Below are 27,981 nucleotides of genomic sequence, written 5' to 3' on the forward strand. Positions count from 1 at the left end.
TCGGCTGTTCTGCAGGTTGCACTCTGCTGCCACGGTGGCTGCTCGGGCACCCAGGCTTTGCTCACAGAGTCACAGCACTGCAGCTGAAAGAGAAAACAAGGGCAAAAGGGAGCGTTCAGGAGGCTCTCAGTTGCCCAGGGACACGGCTCCTCCAGCTGCTTCTCTGGGGAACTGGGAAGAGCCCAGAGCAAACCGAACGGGCCACGGTACCTGGGGACAAGGTTGTTGCTGGGATGCCAGCGGGTGCCTGAACACTGGCCCTCTGGGGTGCTGACATGGACAAGCGGTCCCCCGCGGACCCTCTGGGCCTCCTCTGCCCCTTGCCTGAGAGCAGCAGAGGAGGGGGAGAAGGCCACGGACACTCACCTGAGGCCTTGGGTAACACTTGCTCAGATAAGACAAGGGCAGTTTCTGAATAAGGCACAGTGGCCGCTGCCAGAGATGGAGAATCAGAAAAGAATGGCTGGAAGAGAAGCCAGCCGGGACCAGTCATCTTGAAGATGAAGGCAATGACTGAGTTCACAATCAGCCGGTGAGCAAATTTCCACACAGAGAGAAGAGAACCCTGGCACTGTGCTAGAGGACCGAGGGGCGGGGAGAGGAGACGCAAGGATGGCTCATTTTAAAGATTTATAACATCCTGAATCTGGGGCAGAGGGAAGAAATGGCCTCATGTCTGATAACAGAGGACAGGGTAAGCCCATCATAATGCTGGGTTGCCTGTTGAAATAGGTCTAGTGTGTCTGAGAGAGTAAAGAGACATGCAGGGCTCCGTTAAAAGTTTGTACCTTTTAAATGATGGTCAGACAGGTAATAACAAGAAGGCTTACTGAGCCTACTACGGGCCAGGCACTATACACTTGTGTTACGGCTGAACTGTGTCCCCCCAAATTCATACACTGAAGTCCTAACCCCCTCAGAATGTGACTGTTTTTGGAGAGAAGGTCTTTAAAGATGTAATTAAGTTAAAATAAGGTGCTTAGGGTGGGCCCTGATCCCAAATGACTGGTGTCCTTATAAGAAAAGCTTAGGGCACAGACACGCACAGAGGTAAGACCATGTGAAGACAAAGGGGGATGGCAGCAATCTACAGGCCAAGGAGAGAGGCCTCAGAAGAAACCAACCCTGCGGTCAACTTGATCTGACTTCTAGCCTCCAGAACTGTGAGAGAATAAATTTCTGTTGTTTAAGTCACCCAGTCTGTGGCACTTTGTTGTGGGAACCCAAGCAAACTAATACAGCTTGCGATCCCATGAACCCTGAAGATATGGCTTCCAGTTTTACAGATGAGAAAACGGAAGCCAGAGAGGATAAGTAAATTGCCCAAGACTAGAGCGTTCAGAAGTGCCGGAGCCAAGACAGGAAACCGAGGTCTGTCTGATTCCAAAACCTGTATTTTTACCACTAAGTAATCTCTATATTATAGTACTGCTCATTAAGACTTTTAGAGGATATAAAACGAAATCAACATGATGGCATGAAGACTAATATCCAAGCAACATAAATGGAAGTTCAGACATTAACAGAAAAGGGGAAATGCTCTCAAGAGTCCAAGACATTGGAGTCAGGGATTCAAAATCAGTCTTCTGACACATGCGACCCTTTTCAGACAAATGTTGAATCTGAAGAAGATTTTAACTGGATGATGATAATTTATCTAGAAGCTGGGAAAAATCAAGAGCAAATGTAGGAGTGGGTGGGTACCTGTAGGGGTCAGTACTCAGAGCCTCTTTAAAATATTTTCAACAATTTTCCCTTTAAGCTTGTACTATAATAACCTAGCCATATTTTTTCACTACGAATAAATATATTTGTTAAATATAAAGTGTACATATGTTTATTGAAACATGCTGATTGTGATATATATTTTATACATAGATCTCTCTCTGGCCCCTATTGTTAAGCCAAAGAGATGACTATTCTTCTGAAACAGAAAATTTCAGGCTTGAAGAGTATACACAACAGGTCCTCCTACCTATTACCTCCATTTCTTGTGTTTTCTCCACCTTCAGGGATGGGGGAAGATAAAGAGTGCTTTAAGATTCCTTAGAACAAGGGCTCTTACTCTGGGGGTTCCTGGATCCTTAAGGGGTCCAAGGATAGGCTTAAGGGGCAGTCCATGAAGACCAGGAAGAGAAATGTGTACATTTCTCTGTGTGTGCAAATAGGTGCAATTTTCTGGGAAGAGGCTCCATCCTTCATCAGACTCTTCAAAGCATGGGTAACCCAAAGAGGGTTTAAGAACTGATGCCTAAGCTTAGAAGATATGGGGGTGAGGTGCAGTCAGGTGGCTATAATAATAACAACAATTCATTCAGACCTACGCTGACTTGGGTGTGGTCTAGGTATGGGGCAGACTCACGAAGGGAGGTGGCAGTGTCCTGGCCTCAGATAAGCCCCAGTGACCCACGACCCTCTATGATGGGTTCAAAAACCCAAATAGGGGGCTTCCCTGGTGGCACAGTGGTTGAGAGTCCGCCTGCCGATGCAGGGGATGCGGGTTCGTGCCCCGGTCCGGGAGGATCCCACATGCCGCGGAGCGGCTGGGCCCGTGAGCCATGGCCGCTGAGCCTGCGCGTCCGGAGCCTGTGCTCCGCAATGGGAGAGGCCGCAACAGTGAGAGGCCCGTGTACCGCAAAAACAAAACAAAACAAAAAAACCCCAAACAGAAAACCAAGGTTTGGAAGAACCAGCTTACCCTTGTCTACAAAGCTAGTCAGAGGCCTGTTCAACTAGTTACTCAAGTTGCTCCATCAGCAGATAATTAGATGGTCCCTGTGCTCTTGTTCTCAAGCTAGGGCATAAGTCTGCAGAAAAAGGGGGCTGGGGAAATCAGATGAGGCCTTGCAGGAAAATGATGACAGCAGCACTAAAAGAAAGGGAAGAACAGCTAGGGGAGAGGCACTAGGGAAAAATCAACTCATAAAACATGCACTAAAAAAAAAAAAAAATCCATCTCACGATTGTCCAACTCTTTCAACCTGTCATTAATACAAGAAGCAGAAGTGGCTGGAACATAGAATAAGTTAACGAGCGCCTCCCTCAGTGTGCCGATGTCAGTTAGGACGGCCCCCCTGGGTACCTGTGCCCTCACACCCCTTCCCACCCACTGGATGCTAACAAGGAACCCAAATCTGCAAGTCCACCCTTCCCCAGCTCCCAGCCCAGGAGGGGTGTGTGGATACCGTGCACACATGAGCGTGTGTCAGCAGAGGAGACACGACAGCTCAAGGTCGGGAAGAAACTTTTGTTTGGAGCCTGTAACCAGGTCTCAGAGGTCACCCCTCCCACCACACAGGGTGAGGCACAGTACCCAAGAGCTCGAGAGGGGCAGAGGGTTTGCTGCCAGCTCCCAGTTAGGAGCAGGGAAGGCCAGAGGTGCAGCTGGGCCTGGATGGGGTACAAAGCTGGGCTCTTCGCTCAGTCTCATTCCTCATGTCAACTACATGCTTGCCCTTCCTGCACCACAGAAATCACGTGGCAAAGGGGAGGGGACGTCCATTAGTCGACAGCTTCTTAGTAAGTGCCAGGGAAAGTGTGAGGGGACACCAAGTCCCAACTAACTTCTTGTTTCAGGAACTGAGAGACAGAGAGGTGAGAAGAACCTGTGCGAAGGCCCCCGGGCAGCGAGCAGCACGATGGGGTTTCTGACCACCGCACGGCCTCTGCTTCCACTGGGCAGCATTTTGCAGATCGCCCAGTGCCTTTCACACACATTATTTCACGTAAGGAAGGATATACACGGAACAAATGTCAAAAAGACAATGAAGAGATTCCAGAAATCAGGTTTTCCTCAGCAAAGCCCCAGGGCTAACCAAGCTTGGATGAACTTCGGCGGAGGAGGGGAAGAGGTGATCCTTGCCATGAACCTTTTATATTTAATGGGCTTCTCTCAACAGATCCCCATGTACCAGCAGAAGGACAAATGGATCATGTGAACTGTTAAAATAACTAGACCAATAAGAAAAATCTGTACACAATTCGAGCCTGATGGAATCCTGAGCAGTCAGCAGCTTTGGGGATTATGGGGAAGCAGCTGAAATGAGAGCTATTTGCCGCTGGCTTATTTTTCAGTTTAGTGAACACTGTACGATAACCAAATACAGAACAGATACTGATGTGGGTTTGAGGTAAACACGGAACCGACGGATACCAGAGTATGTTTTCCCACAAGATCAGTTTACATCATTGTCTGGCCCAGGCCTGAGGCATTAGAAATAACAGAATCACAAAACGATAGAGGCTGGAGCTAAACATGTCCTCAAAAGGTCCGTGATGGAGCCGGTAAAGAATGATTATTCACACCTTACAGCTAAAGCATCTCAGAAAGGTTATGAATCCTGCCCTAAGTCACACAACTAAAACTGACAGAGAGGAGAGGGGGAAGGGTCAATACGTCTGTTTCAGCACAGGCCCTGTGGCCACTGCTCTGTGGTCCGTCCAGTTCAGCGTGCTGCCCCTGACTGAAGTGACAATAACACGGTCAGAGACACCCTGAGAAGCATATGCAAGGTGGTAATGTGATTTCACCTGCGTGGTGCATCTTACTTATTCAAAGGCTTTTCACATATGGTTTTTCATTTTCTTTCCCCAATGTGTATGCTCGATGGGTAGGGCAGGTGACAAGATGCTCTTATCACTGTTTTACTGATGAGGATGCTCAACATCTTTCAGCCCAGGTGCTGCCACCAGTACACAGCGAAGCACAAGTTTCACTAAGAAACTCTTTTCTCTCAGGGTTTCCAAAGAACATGAGTATCTGTCCTGTCCTCTGACCTCCTGGTCCTCACTTCCAATCAATTAGCCATGATTAAGGGCTAAACCTTGAGAATCAGTCCTTAAGATCCCAATAGGCTGATGGATATCTCCTGGACTACAAGGCAAGGGACCAGTGCTGACCTCTGCACCCTTGTAATGTCCACTTGGAATCACCACCACAGACTCTCAGCTGGCTCTCTCCTCCCACCATTTCTTCTTAGGTCCCAGCCCAAAGCCTGGTTAATCTTCCACAAATGCCAATTTGGTCATTCACTCTCCTGTTCCAAAATGCTCCTTAGTTCCCAGAGAGTACACCAAGGACTCCATCTGCCTGACATTTAAGACCCTCCATGATCAGACCCAACTGTAACCTTATGTTCTTCTAAAAAAATAATAATAACAATATCCATAATAATAATAATAGCTACCATTTTATTTATGAACTTATAAGGCAGGCACTGGGCTAAGTGCCCTGTATATTACATAGAGAGTTATCGACCAGTATCTACACTTCCTAGCTAACAGAATCTGGATTTTGTTCAGTGGGTCATGGACGTGGCCCAGACAATAGGTCAGGAATGGTCTAAGTCAGTGATTCTCAAAGTACAGTCCCAGAACAGCAGCATCATCAAACTGCTGTGAACTTGTTAGAAATGCAAATTCTCAGGTCCCACCCAAGACTCACCGGATCTGAACCTCTGGGGGTGGGGCCCAGCCATCTGCAGCTTAACAAATCCTCTAAGGAATTCCACTGCTCACTCAGGTTGGAAATCAATGGTCTAACCAATCCTGACAATCCAGATGCCTATTTCCCAGCTTTGGGGAGGCTTTGTGACTCAGTTCTGGTTCATGAGGCCAATGTGAAAAGCTGGGGAAGGGGTATCCTGGGAAAGCTTTTATTTTCTTGATGAAAAAGGAAGAGAGGCATCCCCTGACAACCCTCATAATATAAAACTGCAACCTCCACTGGGCCCCAAACTACCTACTTACTCGACTTTATTTTTTCTTCATACCACTTAAGGCTTCTTGATACATGATGTATCTATGTGTTTACTGTCTGTCTCCTCCCACAAAGATGCACCCAAGAGGGAAGGGACTTTGTCAGTCTTGTTCACAACTATATCCAGTGCCTACAATGGTGTCTGGCAAATTGTGATCACTTGACATATGTTTATTGTATGAATGAGTGCAGCTGTCTCTGCGTTTCCTTCTCTTTCTTGCTTTGAACAAGCAGTTGATGGTTGAAGCTGTGGCAGCCACCTTGAGGCCAGGAAACAAGAGAATCTCAGAAAAACTGGCTCTGACACTGTTGAGCCACCAAACCAAAATTAGCAGCACCCAGCTCTGGGCCTTTTGTTCAGTAAGAAAACCAAATCCCTCTTTGTTTTAGACACAGTAGTCAGGTTTTCTGCAACTAGCAGCCCCACACATCCCTGACACATATATTTCATCATTTAATCTTTGCAACAAGAACCTAATTTTTGATGAGGAAACTGAGTCTCAGAGCAGTTAAGTAATTTGTACAAGATCATGTAATCATTAAGCTGTTTTTCTTGTTGGAAATGCTCTCCTTGCTGTCTAAATCCAATTCATCTTTTGGGTCCCCTAGGGTAACCTTCTGTGTTGTACTCCCTGATCACTCTAGCCCACCAATAACTGTCTTGTGATAAGCTGGTAGAGTCTGTATCATTTGTCCAGGAATTACAGGTTATTTGTCTTACTTTTCTAAGCAGACTATTAAACCCTCGTGGATGGGCATCGTATCACATTTTCTATGTCTTATGCTCCCCTTCCTCACACACTTGCTGGCAACAGTTTCAAGCTGAATTGGATGCCATTACCTCTGGGGAACCATGACCCAGACATTTAACCTCTCTGTTCTTTAATCTTCTCACCTGAAAGTCAGAGTATCACCCTGGAAAGTTCCAGGTTTGTAAGACAGAATGAACTATGCTTAGTACCACAGAGTTAAGAGGTAACTAAGAGAATAGTACCTAAGGTTGCCGGTACTCCCAGAACAAGATAACAAATCTGTCCATCTGCAATGTCTAAGACAAAGAGCCTAGTAAAGAAAAGGGCACAGGCTTCCCTGGTGGCACAGTGGTTGAGAGTCCGCCTGCCGATGTAGGGGACACGGGTTCGTGCCCCGGTCTGGGAAGATCCCGCATGCCGCGGAGCAGCTGGGCCCGTGAGCCATGGCCGCTGAGCCTGCGCGTCTGGAGCCTGTGCTCTGCAACGGGAGAGGCCACAACAGTGAGAGGCCCGCGTACCACAAAAAAAAAAAAAAAAGGCACAGGCATCAAACACTTGCCGTCTCACCGGCATTCAAGTCTAGACATGCAAACCAGTTGGCCTCACCTGGCTTGAAGTAGAAGGGTTTAGAAAAAAGAATTGGCTCTGCGGAGAAAATCACCCTCCAACCTAATGATGCAGACATGGCACGTAAGGAGCAGCCCGAGATGATGACTGAAAGGGGACAGTAATTTATATCTTCCCCAGAAAGGCATAAAAGGCCCTTCTTGCTCTGGGGAAGGAAGAGCCAGGTTTTTGTTTTTTGAGACATTCAGGGGGCTTTCAAGGAAGATGAGCACTGCCAGGGAAGTGCAGAGCTGAAGCCACAAGAAAGGCACGAATGGAGGAGTGGCTGTAAGAGGCACAGGTGATAGGGAGCCTGGGTCCTCTGGTCCTCAGGTAGGGCTGGGCTAAGTGAGCCTCCAAAGGTCCGAAGCCTGAATTCTGAAGGTAGGTGCTGCCCTCTGCTGGCCAGCCTACAGGACACGGCCTGTCGGGGCGATGGGACTCTTTCTCCCACAGCTTCACATCGGGTCTCGGCTTTCTTTTTCTGGATTTGGCTCACTTTGATAGGAAGCAAGAGTCCATTTTTCCCCATTAGCTGGCAAAGGAAGAACACGGCTTTATCTTTAAATTCTCTTTTTAGTATTAGAAGGTATAGACGTCAGGATGGTAGAATTTGAGCTGAAACCCTAGAAAAGCCCCCAGTCCCTACCAGGTTTTAATCTAGTTTGTGGGTTTTAGCCTTCAGCTGGCAGGGCAGCTCTCCACACTCACCCCACCTCTCTCCCACGCCCGTCCCTGAAGCTGACTCTCAGCTGCTGTCACTCACTCTCAGACATCCTTGCTCAGCAGCTCTGAGGGGGGCAACCCTGCCACCCTGGCCCGTTTGCTGAGTTCTTCACCAGGTGGCTCCTCCGCTGCTCCCAGCTTGCGTTTGGGGGACGCTGGGCCACTGGGTAGTGGTCTTGGGCCTGTAGGGAAGCAGGTCAAAGTGTCACACAGACTTGTGTGTGGAGCCAAGATGACGCTCAACCGTGTAGCAGCAGCTCTTTAGGGGGCATGGAGCCTGCTCATCAATGCAACCAGCACGTTGCTTCTCAGACCTGCCCCTTGGCCTTCCTTTCAGCAGTGACTCTGCCTGGAAATACCCAAGGAGAGCATAACCAGGCCTGCTGGCCGTACAGCCAGCTTTTGGGCCCCAAGTCCCATGGGGATCAGTCTCCAGGCCAGAGACTGATTTGGCCTGTCTGCCATCCTTGCGCTGAAGGTGAGGCATCCCCTCTGTAACTGGCCTCCTGAAGCCGGAATGAGCAGTGCCCTTACCTGGGGAGCCAGCCTGGCTGGGCAAACCAGAAACTAGAAAAAGCCCTGACGTTCTTGCCAGTCTGAGCTTGCTGATCTTTGTCCCGGAGCCGAAGGGCAGAGGTTAAGAAGGCAGCAAGGCCATCTACTCCTCTCTCCCGCCACCTGCCTGGACAACTACAGTCGCCTCCTTTCCAGCCTCCCTATACTCGGGGGCTCTTGCCCACACTGTGCCCTCCACACAGCAGGCAGAGTGAGCTTTCTAAAACATAAACCGGGTCACGCCTCTGCCCTGCTGACCCCCGGCAGTGCCTTCTCCCTGCACTGACAACGGAACCCTAATCCTCCTCGTGGACGCTGAGTCTATGCGCTGCTACTCCTGCCGTGTCCGTCCTCCTCCCATTCCACCTCCTCACTCAGCACACACCAGCCCCACTGGCCTCCCTCCTCTCGTTCCTGGAAGGGTAAGCTTGTTTCCATCTCTGGGTCTTTTCTTGCTCTTCCCCTTGCCTGGAATGCTCTTCCCCCTGTTCTTAGAAGGCTGGCTCTGCTCACTGCGTGGGGCCCTGGTACTCCATCTAAAGTAACCCCCTTCCCCAGCCCGCTTTTATCAGGTCACTCGATTTTATTTTCCCCCAAAGCACTTGTTATCTGACATGATCTTGCACAGCTCCATTACCATCTGTCTCCCCAGGTGGAATACAAGTTCTATCGGGGCATAACCTGGTTCTGGCCTCCATCCTCAGCCCTCAGTGACTGAGGTGGTAGTAGCTCTGCAGCGCCCTTGGGGTGGGCACAGGCCACGGGAGGCTAGCTGTACTTACCTGCACTGCTCATGCTCCCAGCCTGGCTCGAGCTGGGCTCCGCCACCGGATTGCTGAGGTCTTCCATACAGGAAGGGACAGACGCCAGCAGACCTGGGAAAGAGGTAGGGGAACAATCAGAATGCAATCTCACAGGACTGTACAGGGCCCCAGGGCAGGGAGGTACGAGGCAGGGGGTGCTGGGCCATGACATCAAGGTTCCATCGCTTCCCATTGGCCGCAACTAATTCAGAGAGGCCTGATCCAGCCCAGCCTGTGTGGCCTGTGCCCGGGAAGTGAAGTCAACAGCCTGGAAGACAGTGCTCGGCAGCCTCCCTTTGCAAACATCTGGGAATCTCTGTCTACGCCCCCTGAGCCTGTAGGTGTTGTCCTTCCCTTCGGGGAACTAGGGGGTGGCAGTGGGAGTAGGGGCTCCTTACAGAGTCCCCGGTAGCGGGAGAGCTGCTGGTAAATCTGCTTCATCCGCTCAATGTTGAGCCGGCTGGTCTCGGCATGGTTGACGATGGGCCGTGGGTAGTCCACACCAATGATGCACTTGGCTGCCTTCTGAATTGACTCTGGGGCATTCCAGGGCTCATAGATGTATCGAGAGGGGAACCCTTTCAATTTGGGCAGGTATCGCCTGAAACATACACCAGACGACCCATCAGCATGCTGGAGTCTCCTTCAAAGGCCAAGCATATCCCACCCTAGGAGGAAGCCAAAGTGGTCAGAAACCAGAGAGCCTGGTCTGCATCCTCACCTGATGTAGTCTCCACTGGGGTCCGTGCGGCGGCCAAAGCCCACCGGGCAGTAGCAGTGGAAGAACTGTTGGAAGAAAGCACTGCAGGACAGCCACATCCAGCTGCCTGCGTTCACGCTGAAATCTGCATCCAGGAGCAGCTCATCAAATACCTAGATGCAGGGAGGGTGGGACAATCAGCCTCCTTGGGGACCTACGGTCATGGTTCCCCCCAAGTCACCACACACCCTGTGGAGAAGGGAGCCAAAGCCTTCTGCTGAGGGCAAGCCAAGAAGGATCTGGAGGGAATCTCCTGGACCCAGGGGTCCCAGCCCATCCCCCAGCCCAAAAGGGGGCTGCCCTGGGCTGCCCGCTGAGAGAGGACTCACCCGGACCCCGCTCTCCCAGCTGACCCAGAGGTCCCCGCGCGTGAGGAAGCAGGCCACAGCGTGCCGGGCCAGATGGTGGATCCAGCCCTCCTGCCTCAGTTGGGTCATGATGGCGTCAATCCAAGGGAAGCCTGTCTTGCCCTCGGCCCACTTAGCCAGGGCCTCGGGGTTGCGATCCCAGGGGATCTGGATGCAGATGGGGTTCCCCTCCATGCGGTCAAACCTGGGGTTGTTGGTGGCTGCCGTGTAAAAGAACTCTCGCCACAGGAGCTGCCCAAACAGGGAGAGCGGGGGTGTGCTGCTCCGCTTCACCTGGTGGGGTGGGACAGCACATGGATATAAACGCTTGCCCAGCTATCAGCGCCGTGCCACTCAGGACTTCCCCACAAAGGAATCTGGAGCTGCCATGAACTTGGTGGCTCCAAAGCCCCTAGATGCGTGGAGGGAACCTGCCCCAGGAGAAGCGGCAGGGTGTGCTGCAGACTGAACCCTGGGCCCTGGCTGTGCCCACTACTGCTCTGAGCCCTGAGGATGGCTGCGGAGCAGCAGGCAGTGGAAAGGGATAGCGCTGCCGGACTCTGCACTGGGAACCAAACTCCCAAAGACTGGTCATGATCCTTGTCCTCGAGAGTCCCTGTTGGGCTCCACTTTCTAAAACATCAAAGTAAGTTTTCTCATCAGCACACGTAAAAAATGCTCAGTCTAGACTTTGGTTAAATAAGTTATGCCCAACAGCCTGGATCTGGGGCCATGAAAGAATTAAGACATCAGACTGCCAAGCAAATAGTAATCTTCCGAAAATCACAAGATTACCCACCAAGCTGGCAGTTATACCACATGCCACAAAATCCAGATATTGGCAAGAATGAGGAAACAACATGAAACAGTGCAGACGCACGGATGAATCTGATGAATCTGAATAGCTGGATGTGCTGTCCTCTCTCCTCCTGGGGGTGGGTGCATTACTACAGGGCTATCCACCTACTGTCCGTATCCAGCCCTGCATTCAGCCCTCCGGGTCATTTCCTCATCACTGATGGGCAACTGCCGCTCCTAGGCTCCCCTTTAAATGCTCTGGACACAGCCCCATAGAGGGTTGCTGTGCTCTTCACCTTAGAACTGGCACCAGCCTCAGCCTCCCTGCCTCCCACCCTGACTGCTTGGCCCCCATCCACCTGCTGCCAGCAGAACTGCCACCTCTGGGGTCACACCCTGAGGTCGGCTTTTCTGCCTGTTCTGCTCCACTTGAGAACCTGGATTTTGTTTAGATCAGCAGTTTGGGTTGTGCTTGGCTCTGGCACCTCTTGGATGTGGCTTCTTCCTCACCTTCTCTGGACAGTACGTACACTTAAGCCAGAGGGAAGGCCTCTCTTCAGGGTAACTGACCGGCCCAGAAGGCCCTGGTGTCCTCTGGGCTGCAACCGGGGGCGGGCTCCGCCGCCCTCACTGCCCCTTACCTTTTTGTACAGGTCCCACAGGCGGTAGTAGAAGAGGCGGCAGGAGAGGCAGCCGAAGCGCAGGTAGGGGCTGAGGCCCGTGGGGCTGGCCAGCAGGGAGTTGGCATTCATGCGGGGTCTCTCATAGTTGGCAACCCAGGCCTGCAGCAGAGAGAGAAGGCAAAGAAAGGACAGACCTGGATGCTTCAGAGGAAAAAACCTGAGGCACCAGCTAGTTAAGGAATCTGCCTAAGGTCGCAGACCAGAAAGCCAAAGAGCCAGGATGAGACCCTGTGCACGTCCTGCTACTTCACGCTGGCAGAATTTTTGATGGAACCACCACCAATGAGGCCCAAGTTCTTGTCCTGATTCTGTTTAATTTGTGCTATGAGCATAAGTTATTTAGTCCCTCAGCTACTTGTTTATTAAATGAGAACAAAATTTCCCACCTCCTGGGGATGAAATAAAATGATGGAAATGAAAGTTTCTGAAAGCACTGAAGGGTCTGTGATTCTACAGAAGGAAGGAAAAAGGGCGTCTACCTTACAGAGGAAGATATCCCTCCCTCAGTCCCTGCTCTGGCCCAGGGGCCCTGAGGCTGCTGCTACACGGTGGCTACCCAAGCACTTCTCCCCACTGTTCAACAGCGCCGAGAAATCCATTCCTGGAAACCCACAGAGTCATTCATTGCTGGGGCCACTTGTCATACGGTATCATTGGTCTTGTTTTTATCATCAGTTGCTGCCGGCAGAGTGCTTTATCTCCACAACTCACTGACACCTGTGTTCTCTCATTTGATCTTAACTATCGTCTGAAGCAGCATTTGTCATTACCTCCTTTTGAAAATGAGGAAAGGAAGCTCAAAGTGTTATGTGACTCTTCTGAGGTTACAGAGGTGGTAAGAGACAGAGCTGGAGGGACTGACTCCAGATTCCAGTCTTTTCCCACTACCTCTAATAACCATTTTCTCTTTCTCGACTCCTAATGCCCTCTTTCTCTTCGTGATGACTACTTCACAAACTTCACACCCTCTTTATTCTTTTTTTGGCTGCACTGCTTGGCATGTGGAACTTCCCCAACCAGGGATCGAACCCACAGCCCCTGCAGTGGGAGTGTGGAGTCTTAACCACTGGATCACCAGGGAAGTCCTTTACACCCTCTTTAGACCTCCTATTCCACACTTCCCCACCACCCTTCAGCAGATGACCTTCCTTCCTTATGATAAGGAAATGGAAGCCATCAGGTAGGAAACACCTCAACTTTTAGCCACCAAATCTACAATCTAGCATCTAGCATCCCCATCTACTCCCTGTCCCTCCTGTGACCCTGCCCAAGGCTAAGGCCTCCACCTGGCTCTGGAGCCCTCCCCTCTTCCTTCTCTTGCACATTCCATCTCTCCCTCTCTTCCCTGTTCACTCCAAGAACATTGGGAAAATGATCTTGTTTCGTTGCAAACAAAACGAAACAAAAAACAAAACAAAAAGAACTTCTAGTCACCCTGTGGACTTCTCCCCTTGGGTCCTCTTTCCTGCCTTCGCAGCCAGCCTCTCTCCATTTCCTCAGGCCCACCTCCACTTCTGCCTTCACCGCTCCCACCAGAGTCTCTGAGATGTCCATGCCACCGGATCCTGTGGGCGTTTTCTGTCCTTGTGTTTTTGGACTCCCCCACAGCATTTCACCCTGCTGACTGCTCCCTGTCTCCATACCCGCCATTCTGTTGGATCCTGGCTGCATCAGCTGGTTGGCTGTTCTTGGTGTTTCACCAGGTCCACCACCCCTCCCAACTCCTTAAGTGTTGGCACCCCAGGGCTCTGTCCTAGGTCCCTTCTACTCAGCTGTGTTCCTGCGTGAGTTCATCCAGTCCCACGGCTCCCAAGACAATTTCTTTGCAGACGATCGCTATGTCTGTAGCTCTGGCCCAGACTGCTCACCTGGACTCCCAAGTCACTCCATCCATCTCCCTGCCAGAGAGCTCTACTTGATCGCCTTTCAGGCACCTCAAGGGTAGCAGGCTCTTTTCTTTAAACCACCCTTCCATTGGCATTCCCTATCTCAAAAACTGCACTGTCATCCACCTCGTCGCCCAAGCCAAAAGCCTGGCCGTCACCTTTGACTCCCTGCTCACCAGGTCCTGTCAGTCCTACTGTCCAAGTGTTTCTCTCATCTGTCCTTTTCTTTCCATTCCCTATTGCCACCAACCTGGTTTAGGCTAAGATTGTATCTAGACTGCACAACTGTCACAGCCTCCTAACTGACCGCTCTGCATCAATTCTTGTCCCCCCTAATCCACCCTCCACAGTGGGAGCACAGTGATTCTTTAAAATACCTGTCCCTGAGGACAATACATGCACTGGGCTTCCTGGTGTTCTTAGGCTAGAGTCCCAAATCCTAAACATGGCTTACAAGCGCCCCACAGTGGCCCCGTCTTTCTAGCTTCCTTCCTCACCACTCTTCTGTAAGCACCATGCTCTTACTAGCCTTTACACATGCAGCTCCCTTGGCTGGAGTGCCGCCTTCTTTTCTACTCCCCTTTCCTTGGTTACTTTTGACTCTTCCTTCAAGTCTCAACCTAAAGGCCACCTCCTCAGCAGGTGATTCCTCAGGTATTGGTTAAGTACCTCTAACAGGTGCGAGGTATATTTACCTGCTCATATCCTTGGCCCACCTCTCTTTGAAAATCTTTTTATTTTAAGTGAAACACAGATACAGAAATCACACAGATGTGTGGCTTAACAAATTATTCTAAGGCAAACACCTGTGCAACCACCGCCAAAGTTCAAGAATCAGTACTTTGGGGCTTCCCTGGTGGCACAGTGGTTGAGAGTCTGCCTGCTAATGCAGGGGACACAGGTTCGAGCCCTGGGCTGGGAGGATTCCACATGCCGCGGAGCAACTAGGCCCGTGAGCCGCAACGACTGAGCCTGCGCATCTGGAGCCTGTGCTCCGCAACAAGAGAGGCCGCGATAGTGAGAGGCCCGCGCACTGCGATGAAGAGTGGCCCCCGCTTGCCACAACTAGAGAAGGCCCTAGCACAGAAACGAAGACCCAACACAGCAAAAATAAATAAATAAATAAATTAAAAACTCAGTATTCAAGGTAGAAGTAAGCTAAATAATATTAAAAAAAAAAAAAATCAGTACTTTGCCGGCCACCGCAGAAGCCAATCTATGTGCTCATCCCAGTCACGGTCCCTTCCCTGCCCCGTAAGTGACCACTTGCCCAACTTTTATAATAATCACTTTCCTGGGACTTCCCTGGTGGCGCAGTGGTTAAGAATCCATCTGCCAAGGCAGGGGACACGGGTTCGAGCCCTGGTCCAGGAAGATCCCCCATGTCGTGGAGCAACTAAACCCGTGCATCACAACTACTAAGCCTGCGCTCTAGAGCCCTTGAGCCACAACTACTGAGCTCACGTGCCGCAACTACTGAGGCCCGTGCGCCTAGAGCCCGTGCTCCGCAACAAGAAAAGCCACCGCAATGAGAAGCCCGCGCACCGCAACAAAGAGTAGCCCTCGCTCGCCACAACTAGAGAAAGCCCACGCACAGCAACAAAGACCCAACGCAGCCAAAAATAAATAAGTAAAATAAATAAATTAAAAAATAAATAAATAAAAATGTTTACATTTTCCTGTTTTTGCAAAGCACATTTGAAAGGGAGGGCTTTATCTTTTCAGTTATTCTTTGCATTTTTAAGTGTTTTTTTCTTTTTTTCACCCTAATGTGCATCCCTAGGCACTATAGTTTAGTCTTGGCCATGTAAAAGACTTTGAAGTGTTTTTTTTTATTATTAATTTTTATTGGAGTATAGTTGCTTTACAATGTTGTGTTAGTTTCTGCTGTACAGCAAAGTGAATCAGCTATATGTATACATATGTCCTCTCTTTTTTGGATTTCCTTCCCATTTAGGTCACCACAGAGTACTGAGTAGAGTTCCTTGTACTATACAGTAGGTTCTCATTATACTTTGATGTGTTATTTAAGTTTTTTTACTCTATGCATTTCCTGCCATTTCCTTCTTTTCCTTTTATATTTTCTGTCAAAGAATCCAAGCCGTTTGACTTGTACTAATTCCCACAGTCCAGATTTCCCTGTGTACTTACGGTGCAGTTCAACACATCCCTCTGTCCTGTGTGCTGTCTGCAAATTGGTGGCTGGTACCAGAGACTGGCTTGGACTCAGGTCTGATCTCCTTGGCAAGACTACAGGGGGTACATGCCTGACTGTCACTCTCCTTGGTGTTAGCAGTCATTAACGCATCATGTGTCCTCACTAGGGGCTGCAAGATTCCATCATCCCTTTTTCATTTAATAATTGGGACACCTTTATGGAGAGATGCTTGTCCTCAGCTACTACTGGGTAACCCAGTGGTAAAGATCATATTGTTTGCCTCCCCCTTTTTGGTAGCAGCACCTAATTTTCTTGTGGTGACCCAACCCTTCCCTAATCTCAGTTCAAGGTGGTAAAGTAAAGCTAAGCCACCTCTGACTCTGGGAGTGGGCTCACTCCCAGATGCAAGTCTGGCCAGAGAAAGCGCCCCCTTCCCTGGCCATAGTGACAGAGTCAGGGACAGTCACATGGCCCAAGCCAGACCAATGAAAACACTCCTTGGGACTTTCTCTGAAGTTTTTGGAAAAGAGGCAGACAACTTCCTCTGGTGGTGCTAAGCAGACTGAAAATAAGCTGCTGATGACCAGCCTTGCCACTGCTCAAGGAAAGCCTGCCTGAGAATGAAATAATACAGAGGAAAGCAGAGCTGAGATGGTGAATGCATTCCAAGTAGCACTAGCTGGACACCTAGATCCAGCTGTGCCTGAAGGCTACATCTTGGACTCTTGGTTATATGAGTTAAAAAAAATCCCTTTTCAAAGGCCAGCTTGCAAACAAGAACTGATTAATATACTCCTCTTGTTCTTTCATTCCCATAACCCTCTGAACTACTCCTTTCCTAACCTTAAGCATACTGTAATTCCTTGTTTCGTGTCTATCATCTCCTATAGACTATGTTTCTGGAGACAGACACTATGCCTGTCTTTTTAGGCAGTCTTTCTAGCAGCTAGAGCATTCTGACATAAGAAAATGCTCGCTTCAGATTTGGAGAATTGAAGAAGTTAAAATAAACCTCCTGAAATGGTTAAACTCCTGCCATCAAGTACCTTTTGTTCTCCCTGATGTGTAAAATACAGTATTCCCTCCGGCTACCAGAGTCTGAAGGGCCCTGACATAAGGCCCCACTACAAAAGAGGCCCTCCAGGCGTGTCTGGAAAAGAAGTCCCTGACTTGGTGATTTAAAAGGCATTCCTCTACGAAATGCTTTTAAGGGGATAATAATCCCCAAGCTATAGGTTAGCTCTTTACACTTTTAAGTCTCATTGTACTCCTGCCACCCCATTTGTGGGGTGGCCTTTGAAAAAGGGATTTTTTTAACTCATATAACCAAGAGTCCAAGATGTCCAGGATTTCAAAGGCAAGTTGGCCTTTGAAAAAGGGATTTTTTTAACTCATATAACCAAGAGTCCAAGATGTAGCCTTCAGGCACAGCTGGATCTAGGTGTCCAGCTAGTGCTACTTGGAATGCATTCACCATCTCAGCTCTGCTTTCCTCTGTATTATTTCATTCTCAGGCAGGCTTTCCTTGAGCAGTGGCAAGGCTGGTCACCAGCAGCTTATTTTCAGTCTGCTTAGCACCACCAGAGGAAGTTGTCTGCCTCTTTTCCAAAATCATCTGCGCCTTTCTGCCTCCTTGGCCCAGCCTTTGTCTCCAGACTGACCATAAGAATCTCTGGGTAAAGCTGATGTGGACAAAGACAGCTGGTTCCCCCACACCCTTGGACATCAGTTCTTACCCTTTTAAATTGCTGGGGCTTGCTTTCGGCCCTGTCTGATGGTAACACCCAAATAGGGACATCAAGGCTGCTGGGGCTTGGGGAGGCTAGGCCCATGGTATGCCTTCACTGCTGGCGAGGTACCTCCAGGGCTGGGAAGCATTCTTCCCAAGTCTGCTATCTTAGCCTCCTTCTTGCATTGTTATCACCTGGATGCTGGGCCAAATGCCCAGCCATCTGAGCAGGAATAGAACAAGTTGTGATTTTAGGGACCCAGTCTATAAACCATCTGCAGGGGGGCAGGAAGTAGGAGCTGACTGTTCATGAGAACCTCCTCTGCTTCTCCAGTCCCAGGGAGGTAGGGGCACGTGACATTATGAGGGGTGCCTCTGGGGCCTTGGCCTCTTTCCTTCCTGTTACCAATTCCCACTTTACTGGGAGGTGGGTCATTTGTTCTCTGTGACAAGCAAATGGAAATCAAACCCTTGGAGGAGACCCAGCAAAAGGTGGGGGACACATAAACACAAAAGAACTTTACTGACCAGATACCCTCTTAGTAAGGGGACACACAGATGAAAGAAAAGCAATCTAGCCTAAGTTTTAGAATCACATAGAACAAGATCTCACTCTACTTACTAACTGTGTGACCTCAGGCAAGTTACTTAACTACTCTAAGCCTTCATTTCCTAATCTGTAAAATGGAGAGCTTACTACTGTCCTTGTAGGGCTGTTGGAAAGATGAAAGGATATAGTGAAAGCAGGTGCTAAACCCAGAAATGCTCAGCCCAGTGACCAGCCCATGGTAAGCACTCACTAAATGGTAGCTGCTATTATTATTGTTGTTATTGCCATAAGGAAGACTTTTCATTTTTCAACCAGCTTGAGCTAAGAGGCACTAAGGGACATGAACCTGGCTCCATCTTCCCTGCGGCATGGGTGTCAGCATCTGAAGTTCTGTGCCTCAGAAACGGGGCCATACCTTCCGTTCCAGGTGCTTATCCAGGCGGGCCAGAGCTTCCGTCTCTCCTCCTTGCCAGACAGCTGGGCCGAGTCCTTCAGTGGGGAATCCTACATGGGGAGGAGCAGGTCACAGGACTGGAGGTCAGGCCATTTCAGTGACGGCTCAGCAAGTCCTCCCAGGCTGGTCTGCTCTTTGAGCTTTGTGGGAACTGAACCACTGTGTTTTTGGTGCTAGTGGGGCTGAGATAATCCTTAATGGGTCCGTGTTTTCTAAGTCATGTTTGTTCTCTTTCCACTGTGACCTCTCCTCTCCTTTCTCTTGCCTCCCCCAAGCCTCATTCTGGACAGGTGAGAACAATCCTGTACAGCTGGCCCTGTCAGGTTAGCTGACTACAGCTTTGGTTTATAGGTGAGAAAGGCTAACTTTGTTCAGATCGAAAAAATGGACGGTGGGGAGGAAGGGGAACGGGAAGGGGAGAGAGGGTGTGGTCAGTAACCTGAGAGGCCGACATACCCCCTTTCATCAGAAACAACACTAGTTATGTTGGTATTGAGAAGCCCACTGATGCCAGCACCAGGCTGTGCCTATATCTGAGAGGGAGAAGTACAAAAATAGAGGCATGAACTAGAAACAGAAGATTACGTATATAAATACGAACAGAAAAAAGACTGCAGAAGGACTACTGCAAAATTAAGGCTGGTTTTCTCTGGGTGGTGGGTAATAGTGATAGTTATTTCCATTTTCATTTCTCCGTATTTTCTAAAGTGTCTACAATAACTGCATTACTTTGACAAAAAAGAAAAAACGGTAAATTCTTTTGCAAAAAAGGAGGTGCTGGCATGAGAGGTTTGGGGCCGGAAGTACGCACCCAGCTCCTCCAGGGAGGGCACGCCATAGGTCTCATCGTGGTTCTCCTGGATCTCGGCCCTGCAGCCCTCCATCTGCTGGCTGGTCACAGAGCCCACGGGCTTCTTGGGCAGCTCCATGCGGCTGATGATGGCCTGAAAGCGCTTGTAGGTAAGGGGCGGCTTCTGCCCGTTCAGCTCAATAATCCTGGGAATCCCAAAGCACACCAGACGTCACTCACAAGACCCTTCATCTCAGGTCCCAGCCTGCCCAGAAAAGAGCCCAGACTTCGAAGGCTTGGAGGGTGGCTTTCCTCATTCGCTCATGGGTCCCACTCCTAAGTGGAAAGGAGGGGACAAGGGGGGCTACATCTCCGTTTTACCGAGAGGGAAAATGAAGCTTAGATTGCTGGAGCAGGTGCCTGGAGCAAGTCAGGGCCAAAGCTGGGGCTCATTTCCAGGTTCCCTGGTGCCGATGTGGAGCCGCCTAAAGACAGAGACTGACCATATCTTTCTAATCACAGAAAAGTCCCCACTGGCCTTCTTGGTCCTTGGTTTGCCTGTCCAAGCCACAGGGAGTCCCGTGGACCTCCCTCTCTATCCCAGCGTAAGCCTCGAGGAAGTTCTTCGATAAGAGGTGCAAACATGTTCCTTGGTTGGAAAATCATTCCCTTGTTGGGCCCCAATTACTAGAACAGAGAGGTGGAGGACAGCCTGTCCTCCCTAAATCGGAGGCTGGGCCTGGGGTTAATAGTAACAACTAATACTTCAAGGGTTTTATCTTTTTTGCAATTTACAAAAGTATTTTTTCACGAGCAAGGGGAACACAGCTGCACTGAGATAAGAAGAAAAGATATAGGAGAGTTTAGAGGAGATTTAGAGGAGAACTGAGGCTGTTTCTATAAAGATGAACTGGGATGGGCTGCAGCTAGACTCCCGGGGCTCTTGTTGGCCAAGAAGCAGCTTACACAAGCGGGGCTTGCTGGGCGAGTTTATTTCTCAGTTCCTCTCTCCTCCCTTCCATTAGTGGAGACAGAAGGTTGGCTGCTGCCCCTGCAGTACCTCCCCGCTCCTCCGGCACGTGGTAGGAGGAGGAGCTCCACACCCAGCACTTCCCTGGGCTGAGGCCAGCTCACATGCAGAGCTGTGTGACCCCCACCACTGGTTGTGGGGAGAGGGACAGGGAGCAGGGCTTGGCAGCAGTGGCAGCAGCAGCAGGAGGGTGACAGCTCTCGCAGGGAAGGGGAGGAGAGGGTTTCCTCCTAGCCCCTCTGAAAGCACAGAGGCCCTGCAGGGATCTCTAGAGCCTCCGGAGCAACATCTAAATGCATGGCCGGGAAACCCAGATAGCCAGGGGAGCCCAGGGAACGCATCTCAGGAACAGAAGCTGTGTCTATGAGGACAGAGATCTGCTGGGAGGGGTGACAGACAGGGCCCACTGAGGTCAGAGGGCAGTTTCTGAGCAGCAGGACGGAAGCGGGAGTGTGTGGGGTGGATGGGACTGGAGCGTGTTAGGAGCAGATCTATGAAGATCCTGAGTGGGGAGCCTCACTGCTTCTGTCCCTTGGGCCTAATAAGCCTCTTTGCACCCAAATCGGGTAAGCTCTTTGAGCTGTTCTACAGGCCCCAACTCTGACCTATTCTCTTCCAGCTTCTAGAAAATGCCATACCTCATGTGCCAGGGGGCCCTATTGCTGAATCTCCCTGAGTTCCACTCAGCAGGGGCCCAAATCACCAACTCCCACAATTGGCAACCTGACCCCTGGGGCCCATCTCTTACTTGTCCAGGTCATAGAGAGTATGAGAGTTCTCAGTCACCACCTCCACACCAGCCTCCTTGGCCATCTTCATGATGGCTGCGTCCCGTTCTTTCCCAAAGGGTTCAGAGTCATATTCAAAGGTCAAGCGGGTCACCCCCCATTCCTGTGGGGAGAGAATCTGTAATGTTCAACACTGTTTGGGGAGAAGAAGCTGGGCACTCAGCTCTCTCCTGGGAGGGTACAGAGCAAGTCTAGAGACCTGACAGAATGGGCTGCAGAACAAACTAGGGACAATGACTTGAACTGGAAAACCAACAATCTTGAGATCCACAAGGTTTGAGGAGGGCAGGCCTTTGAGGTGAGGCCAACAGCCTACAACAGTGGAGCCCGAGGCAGCGGTCTCTGTGGAACCAGGAGAGAGGTGGGCAGCTCTGTGCACTTGCTGTGTCCTTGTGGTAGAAGAATGCAGCAGGAGGCTATAAATACATGCTCCCAGGGGAGCCTCCAATCCCAGAAAGGCACTGACTCACTGGTAAGGATGGCGGGGGACAGGATCGCCATATTCCACCTGCTTGGCAAGCCTTTCCCAGAGCTCCTCAGGGCCCTGAAAACTTCTGGCCTAGTTTTCTTGGCAGACTTGTGCTGTGTGAAGTGTGTTGATGGTTTCCACAGCAACACTCCTGAGGCCAGTAGCAAACACAGCTAACAGGCTCCAGCTCTGAGAGAGCTGGGAAAGGAGGAGCAGCCCTTAGCCCAGAGGTCAGAGAAATCAGACCAGAGGGGCCGCATATTTAAAAAGAAGGGAATTCTTTTCCAAGTCTTTAGTCATGTCTGGTAGAAATTTCTAGATTTCCTAGCAAAGCTGGGAGAAAGTGGCCCAGTGAAAAGTTGTACAGAAAACCCACAGAAAGCCCTAGAGCATGCAACTAGCAAGAAGGAAACCACATTCCAACCAAAGTCTCTGGTCATGGTCCCTTAAAACTCTGAATCCCTGGGGCAAATGTCCTGGCTGTGAACAGGCCAGCCTGGTCCTGACTCAGCCCTGCTGCATGTGAGTCCTGAGCAGGGTTGCTTATCCCTCGTTCAAGGACAGCAGCACTAAACATTTATCGAGCACTTACTATGAGCCAAGTACCATGCTTAGCAGTTCATGTAGATTACATTGTTAAAGACTCATAACCCTGTGAATAATAATAAAAATATTATTAGACGACACTTTCTCCAAGAAGCCTCCTAGGCCTTCTCCCTCAGTATGATTCTGCTGAACCTTGCCCGTTTTCCATCACAGCAGTTATCATATGGCAATGAAGCTTCCCATTACTTGCTTGTTTCCTTCATTACAGTATGAATGCTCACAGCAGAAATCATGCTTGTTCTTCATTACCCTAGGACCTAGTATGGGACCTAGTACACAGGAGAAGCTTAATAACATACAGTGAATGAATGATCTATCTGTATCTCTGGGCTATTAGCGGGTTGGCCTCTGAGGTGCTGGCAGAGAGGGGACAATGCAGAGGGAGGAGAGGCAAATGTGTTTGATGGTGCGGTGGTTAAGAACACAGCCCTGGAGTCGGAGCCTGGGTGCAAATCCTAGGCCACCACCCTTAGCTTCCCAAGATACTGTTTCCTCATATGCAGAATAGGGACAGCCGTGCCCACCTCTGAGGGCCGCTGTGAGGAGTACGTGAATTAATGTATGTGAAGCACTTACCTAGAACAGTGTTCGACTCATAGTCAGCCCTCAATGAATGCTGGCTATTATCAGCACCGTGGCATTTGTGCGGGGACGTAAAGTGAATGATGAAGTGTTTACTAAGCTTCTGGCCCTGACATTAAGTCTTTGCTCTTGCCTTTTCCCCCAGGAAGAGTAGGGAAGGAAGTTGGGCTGGAGAGAGGCAGAAAAACAACTGTGTGCTGCTGAGGATGAGGGGAGAACGTCCTAGAGCCCTCTGTCTATGAGCACTTTCGTCTCTGTTTGGGCATTAAAAGCTGTGTTTTATAAAGGGGTTGGGGGGAAAAGTGGGCTGGCTACCTGATACAGCAAACAGAGGCCTATATGGTACCTAAATGAAGATTTTATCAATCATTCACAGAGGAAGTAGGGATGTTTCCTCAGAGAGGCTGACTTTTTTTTCCAATAAGCAAAGCAAAGCAAGATGGGAAACGCCCATTGCTCAATAGGAAACCTCACCCTCAAACTCCTGGCGTAGGAAGAGCTCTAATAAATCTTGCTGGCTTGAGCCAAGAAAACATCTAAGGAAGCCAGTGGCATCTGGGGTGGAATAACTTGCCACATCCCATGTCTGGACTGAGATGGGAACTTTCCAACAAGACACTGGATTCACAGAAGTTTTCCTTAACACAGTTTCCATTCTGTTGGCAGCTGACTGGCTGCATTTGCTCCCAACTTCCCTAGCAGCAGTGGTCAGACCGTCCCTGACCATTTCCATTTCCTCAGTCAGAATATTGTCTCGTTCAGTCTGCGGGGAAACCCTAGGAGCAGACTCTGTCTTCTCTTGGACTTTGCACACTTACCTTGAACAGCCTTGGGAACACGTCAGCCGGCTGTCCCCGGACTACAAACAGGCGGGAGTTCAGTTTCCTTAAACTTGTGTCCAAATCTTCCAGAGACTGAAGTAGGAACCTGCAGAACCCACACAGCCCTTGTTGGTGGTAACATAACAAAGCAGGGAGAAGCTGGTACATTGTTTATGCCACACAAGTAGCATGGTTCTACTGGGTTCTGGCTGACGTGTGATATGGTAGAGGATCAGTGCCACCTCCGCTGAAATCCTGCCTTTGTCATTACTAGCTGTGGGACTTTAGGCAGTTACTTAACCTCTTTAGCTTTTCCCCCCCAATCTGTGATATGGAGTTTGTGTTGGTACCTATCTCACAGAATTGTTAAGAAAGCCAAATAAAGCACGAAGAACATTTAGCACAGAGCCTGGCATATAGAAAATCTGTGATAAGTGTGAGCTGCTCCTACTCTTGTTGTTCCTCTGGGATTACAGGCAAGTCAGTCACTTATTCCCTCTTGGCCTCAGGCCCTAGGTGTAAATATCTTCCCACCACTAGGTGGCTGTGAGAATCAAAAGGGAGAACAGATGGGAAAGCCATCTGAAAAACAAGTGCAGTACTGTGGTAGGGAGGCCTGTCCTATTAGAAGAGGAACAAGACTGCAAGAGCACTGGAAAGTCTCACCTACCCTGGTCCAACAGACTCCCTTGTCTTTCTGCACTCATGCTTTGGGCTGCACGGATGTCTACCGCCACGGTCCCATGGTCCCACAGCCTGGGCTGAGTCCCCAGTTGCCAGGGTTTCATTTGGCAGGTAGCTCATTCTCCAGGCTTCCCCAGGGCTCTGGCCACCAGGTTTTTGTCCCAAGAGGGAGGAGGCACTTCTCTGTAAGATATCCTCCCATGCTTTTGGGGGTGGAAGTTGAGGTGTGGGAGACTCCAGAAACTCAAGAGACCTAGCCTGCGAGCTGGATCACCATGGGAAAGGGAAAGGAAATTAACACTGCCTGAGAGCCTTCAGTGTTTTATTTATTTACTTCATAGGACCACAAAAATTTATTACCTGTTCAGTTAGGCATAATCACCTTTCTGACAAATTCCACCAATACATTTTATGATATGTGTTTTATCTTTAAATTAACATTTTAAACAGATTATGTGTTTTATCTTTAAATTAACATTTTAAACAGATTATGTGTCTTATCTTTAAATTTACATTTTAAACAGATTAACTCTTCATGTGGTTCAAAATTCAAGTTACAAAAGGGTACACAGGAAAAAGTCTCCTCCTCCTGCTTCCCCAAGGAATTTAATCCATCCTCCCTCCAGAGACAACTAATGTTATCAATGTTATTATCTGCCTGTTATGCTTTTTTTCTTTTTTCTTTTTTTTTTTTTTTTTTTGCGGTACGCGGGCCTCTCACTGTTGTGGCCTCTCCCGTTGCAGAGCACAGGCTCCGGACGCGCAGGCTCAGCGGCCATGGCTCACGGGCCCAGCCGCTCCGCGGCATGTGGGATCCTCCCAGACCGGGGCATGAACCCATGTCCCCTGCATCAGCAGGCGGACGCTCAACCACTGCGCCACCAGGGAAGCCCACCTGTTATGCTTTTTAAGTGCGTTTTCCTTTGAATTCTCTCAACACATTTTGAAGGAAAATACTATCCTCGTTTTATAGATGAGGAAAATTAGATACAGAGAGGAGAATTAATTTGCCAAAGATTACAGTTATTGAGTGACAAAGCTGGGATAGCAAACTATCCCAGACTCTCGGTCAGACTCAAACCATGTTTTCTTCTCTGTGACGCATTTCTTAAGCCTTTCAGTGGCACATCAAACACTGCTCCAGGGGCTGAGATTCCTGCAGGATCTCATGTGTTTGTGGCAAACACAAACCTGACTCCAGGTAATCCACTGACATTCTGTTCTTCTTCCTCAGGAACGAAGCCCTGGCAGGTGACCCTCATTCATGGACACCTCCTGCCATCTATGCTGGGGCCTCCCACCCAGGCCTGTCAACGACGGGAATCACCGGATTTTATTTTGAGCACAATGAAACCCGGTGGCTCCTCTGCAGCACATCACGTTCCCTTGACTATGGGAGGCTTACAGAAGCAGCGACTGTTCCCAGGCTGCCAACTGGAACCAGTCCCTGCCGCCACCTCTGACGTCGACAACCTGACACTGCCAGGGGGAGAATGCCACAGACCCACATTCAGCACGAGCTGAGTCCCGGGCTCAGCCCGAAGCATCAGGCTAGCTCACGAGCAGGCAGAGACTCTCCAAGGGGTTGCGATGGGAGACTGACAGGCTGAATGCTGCTTTATGCAAAGCCAAAGCTCCACCTCTGCGAATTTCTGTTTTTGAAACACTGTCACCCTCAGAAAAGGAAAGCTGAGACAGAGTGACGCACTTGCACTTGCTTTGGCCTCCTCCCAGGCCTCACCCTCTCCTCAGGAGGAAAAGACGAGAGACCAGTGTAAATTGCCTCTGTGCCACTTGAAACCTGGGCCCTGCCAGGCAGAATGCCTAGGGATAACTGGTGACTTAGATTCTGCAACCCCAGGACAGAGGGTCCTGCGGCTCCCAGGAATGTCCCTGCCATGCACTTTGGGGGCCTCAGCCTTCACAGTCCACCAGGCTGCCCAGAACTTTGATTTGAAGCTACAAATAGGACTGGCTAGGTTCCAGCTGCCTTCTGTAGACTTTATTTCTAGACCTCATTTATTAAAAGGAGAGATGCCTTGCAGCATCTCTGTAGTAAAGATAACCTCGTGAGAACACTTTTCTTCTTTGACAAGAGAAGTCTATAGCCGAGGCAGTGAGCAGAAGGCACGATTCTGGACTCAGCAACCAAAGGATAATAATAGTAACAGCAATAACTAACATTTAATGAGCATTTACAATGAACCAGGTACTATCCTACTTGTTTTACATACATCACCTCATTTAATTCTCATTTTACAGATGAGGTACAGAGAGATTAAGTAATTTGCGTAACATCATTCACTTAACAGGTGACCAGAATTCAAACCCGGACGGTGTGGCTTGGCGTCTTTATTCTTAACCACCAGGCTCCACTGCCTCTCAACCAGGACTTACCCCCTGAGCACTGAGGCTGTGCTGCCAGGGACTCAGCCATCAGAGAGCACCACAGTTCTACTCGTAGGCCAACACCTTTGCTACCAAATCCTTGCTCCTCCGGGGATCAACAGCTGTGAATCACCCAGAAGCTTGCTGAAATGCAGGATCTCAGGCTCCATCCCAGACCTCCAGAAACAGAATCCGCGTTTTAGCAAGATCCTCTGGTGCCTCCGTTGCACATCAAAGGTTCAGAAGCGCTGTCCCAGAAAACCGAACTTCACTTCTAGCTTCGATTTACAAGTTGCCTTTCTTTGCTTCTAGTTTGTTTTCACTGAACTTCCTCTCTTTGAGAGCCTGCTTTCTGCCTCCCGTTTGGCCCTCTAGAAATGTGGTTACTTCCAACTCTCCCCCTCCCCAGTCAAGCCCTGCAGGGCTCCTCCAGGAAGGGAGGCCTCACGATGGCCCCCAGGAGCCCCAGCCTCCAGGCAGACAGAGAAAGAGTAGCCACTGCTAGGGCACCACCTGTGAGGACTGCCAAGAAGGGACAGGGAGCAGCGGAGCAGTGCTGCCCCTGGGCAAAAGCTCACTGGGGCCAGCGGGCGCATTCTTTCACCAGAGAGACCCTTGGGCCTTTGTGCTCCCCTAGAGCCCTCCTCTCTACATGGCCAGTTTCTCTTTACTCCAATGAGGGGGGACTCTAAAGAAAACTGGCCTGGGCATTGGAGGTGGCACTGTTCGGGCAGGCAGCTCACCCTTGGCAGCTCCAAGCTGAGCTCACATGGCTGCAATTCAGAGCACACCGTCCTGGGTGAGAGTTCAAGCTCACCCTTTGGATTAGACAACATGTGCAGCTTAGTTGCATTATGTAAGCGCTCTGGAGCCAGAAGAAGACAGAACTGGAAGAAATCAAATTGGGATTTCAAAAAATACTAAAAGGACTCAGTAATTCAGGAACTCCATGGAACTAGCCCTTTAAAATAAAAGACACGCAGATCCTTTAGGGAAGGACTTCTCTAGAGAAGGCAGATTCTGTGTTGAGAAATATTTTGTTTGTTATTAATAGGAAGAGGGAAAATGATAGTGAACTCTCTTTTTGGGTCTAGATCGCCCTTGACCAAGTTTCTCTGCTTCAAGCCAAGGTTAACTGTAATGATGATATCATTGGCCAGCCCAGACTGGCTACATCGGCTATTAATATAAATTAATTTCTCCTAAGTAATTAAGAGTGCTTCAAGCCCCATGGAAAAGGATAACCCAAACCCACAAT

The 27,981-nt window shown here is 49.7% G+C and overlaps 1 protein-coding gene across 1 annotated transcript in view; it reads right to left on the reverse strand.

Moving 5' to 3' along the window:
- The window catches only part of CRY2 (cryptochrome circadian regulator 2), a gene marked incomplete at its 5' end in the record, with an annotated part of 32,150 nt that continues 4,169 nt past the window's right edge, over positions 1–27,981 (reverse strand). The window contains 11 exons of the mRNA XM_079707713.1: positions 1–83; positions 7,883–8,024; positions 9,180–9,272; positions 9,599–9,801; positions 9,922–10,073; positions 10,290–10,601; positions 11,747–11,887; positions 18,527–18,615; positions 19,377–19,561; positions 21,134–21,276; positions 23,649–23,757. Of these exons, the coding sequence (XP_079563839.1) occupies positions 7,885–8,024; positions 9,180–9,272; positions 9,599–9,801; positions 9,922–10,073; positions 10,290–10,601; positions 11,747–11,887; positions 18,527–18,615; positions 19,377–19,561; positions 21,134–21,276; positions 23,649–23,757 (1,567 nt within the window). The 3' untranslated portion in view covers positions 1–83; positions 7,883–7,884. The remainder of the gene's footprint in view (positions 84–7,882; positions 8,025–9,179; positions 9,273–9,598; positions 9,802–9,921; positions 10,074–10,289; positions 10,602–11,746; positions 11,888–18,526; positions 18,616–19,376; positions 19,562–21,133; positions 21,277–23,648; positions 23,758–27,981) is intronic.

Source organism: Hyperoodon ampullatus, assembly GCF_949752795.1.
Source record: "Hyperoodon ampullatus genome assembly, chromosome: 7".
Taxonomy (NCBI): Eukaryota; Metazoa; Chordata; class Mammalia; order Artiodactyla; family Ziphiidae; genus Hyperoodon; species Hyperoodon ampullatus.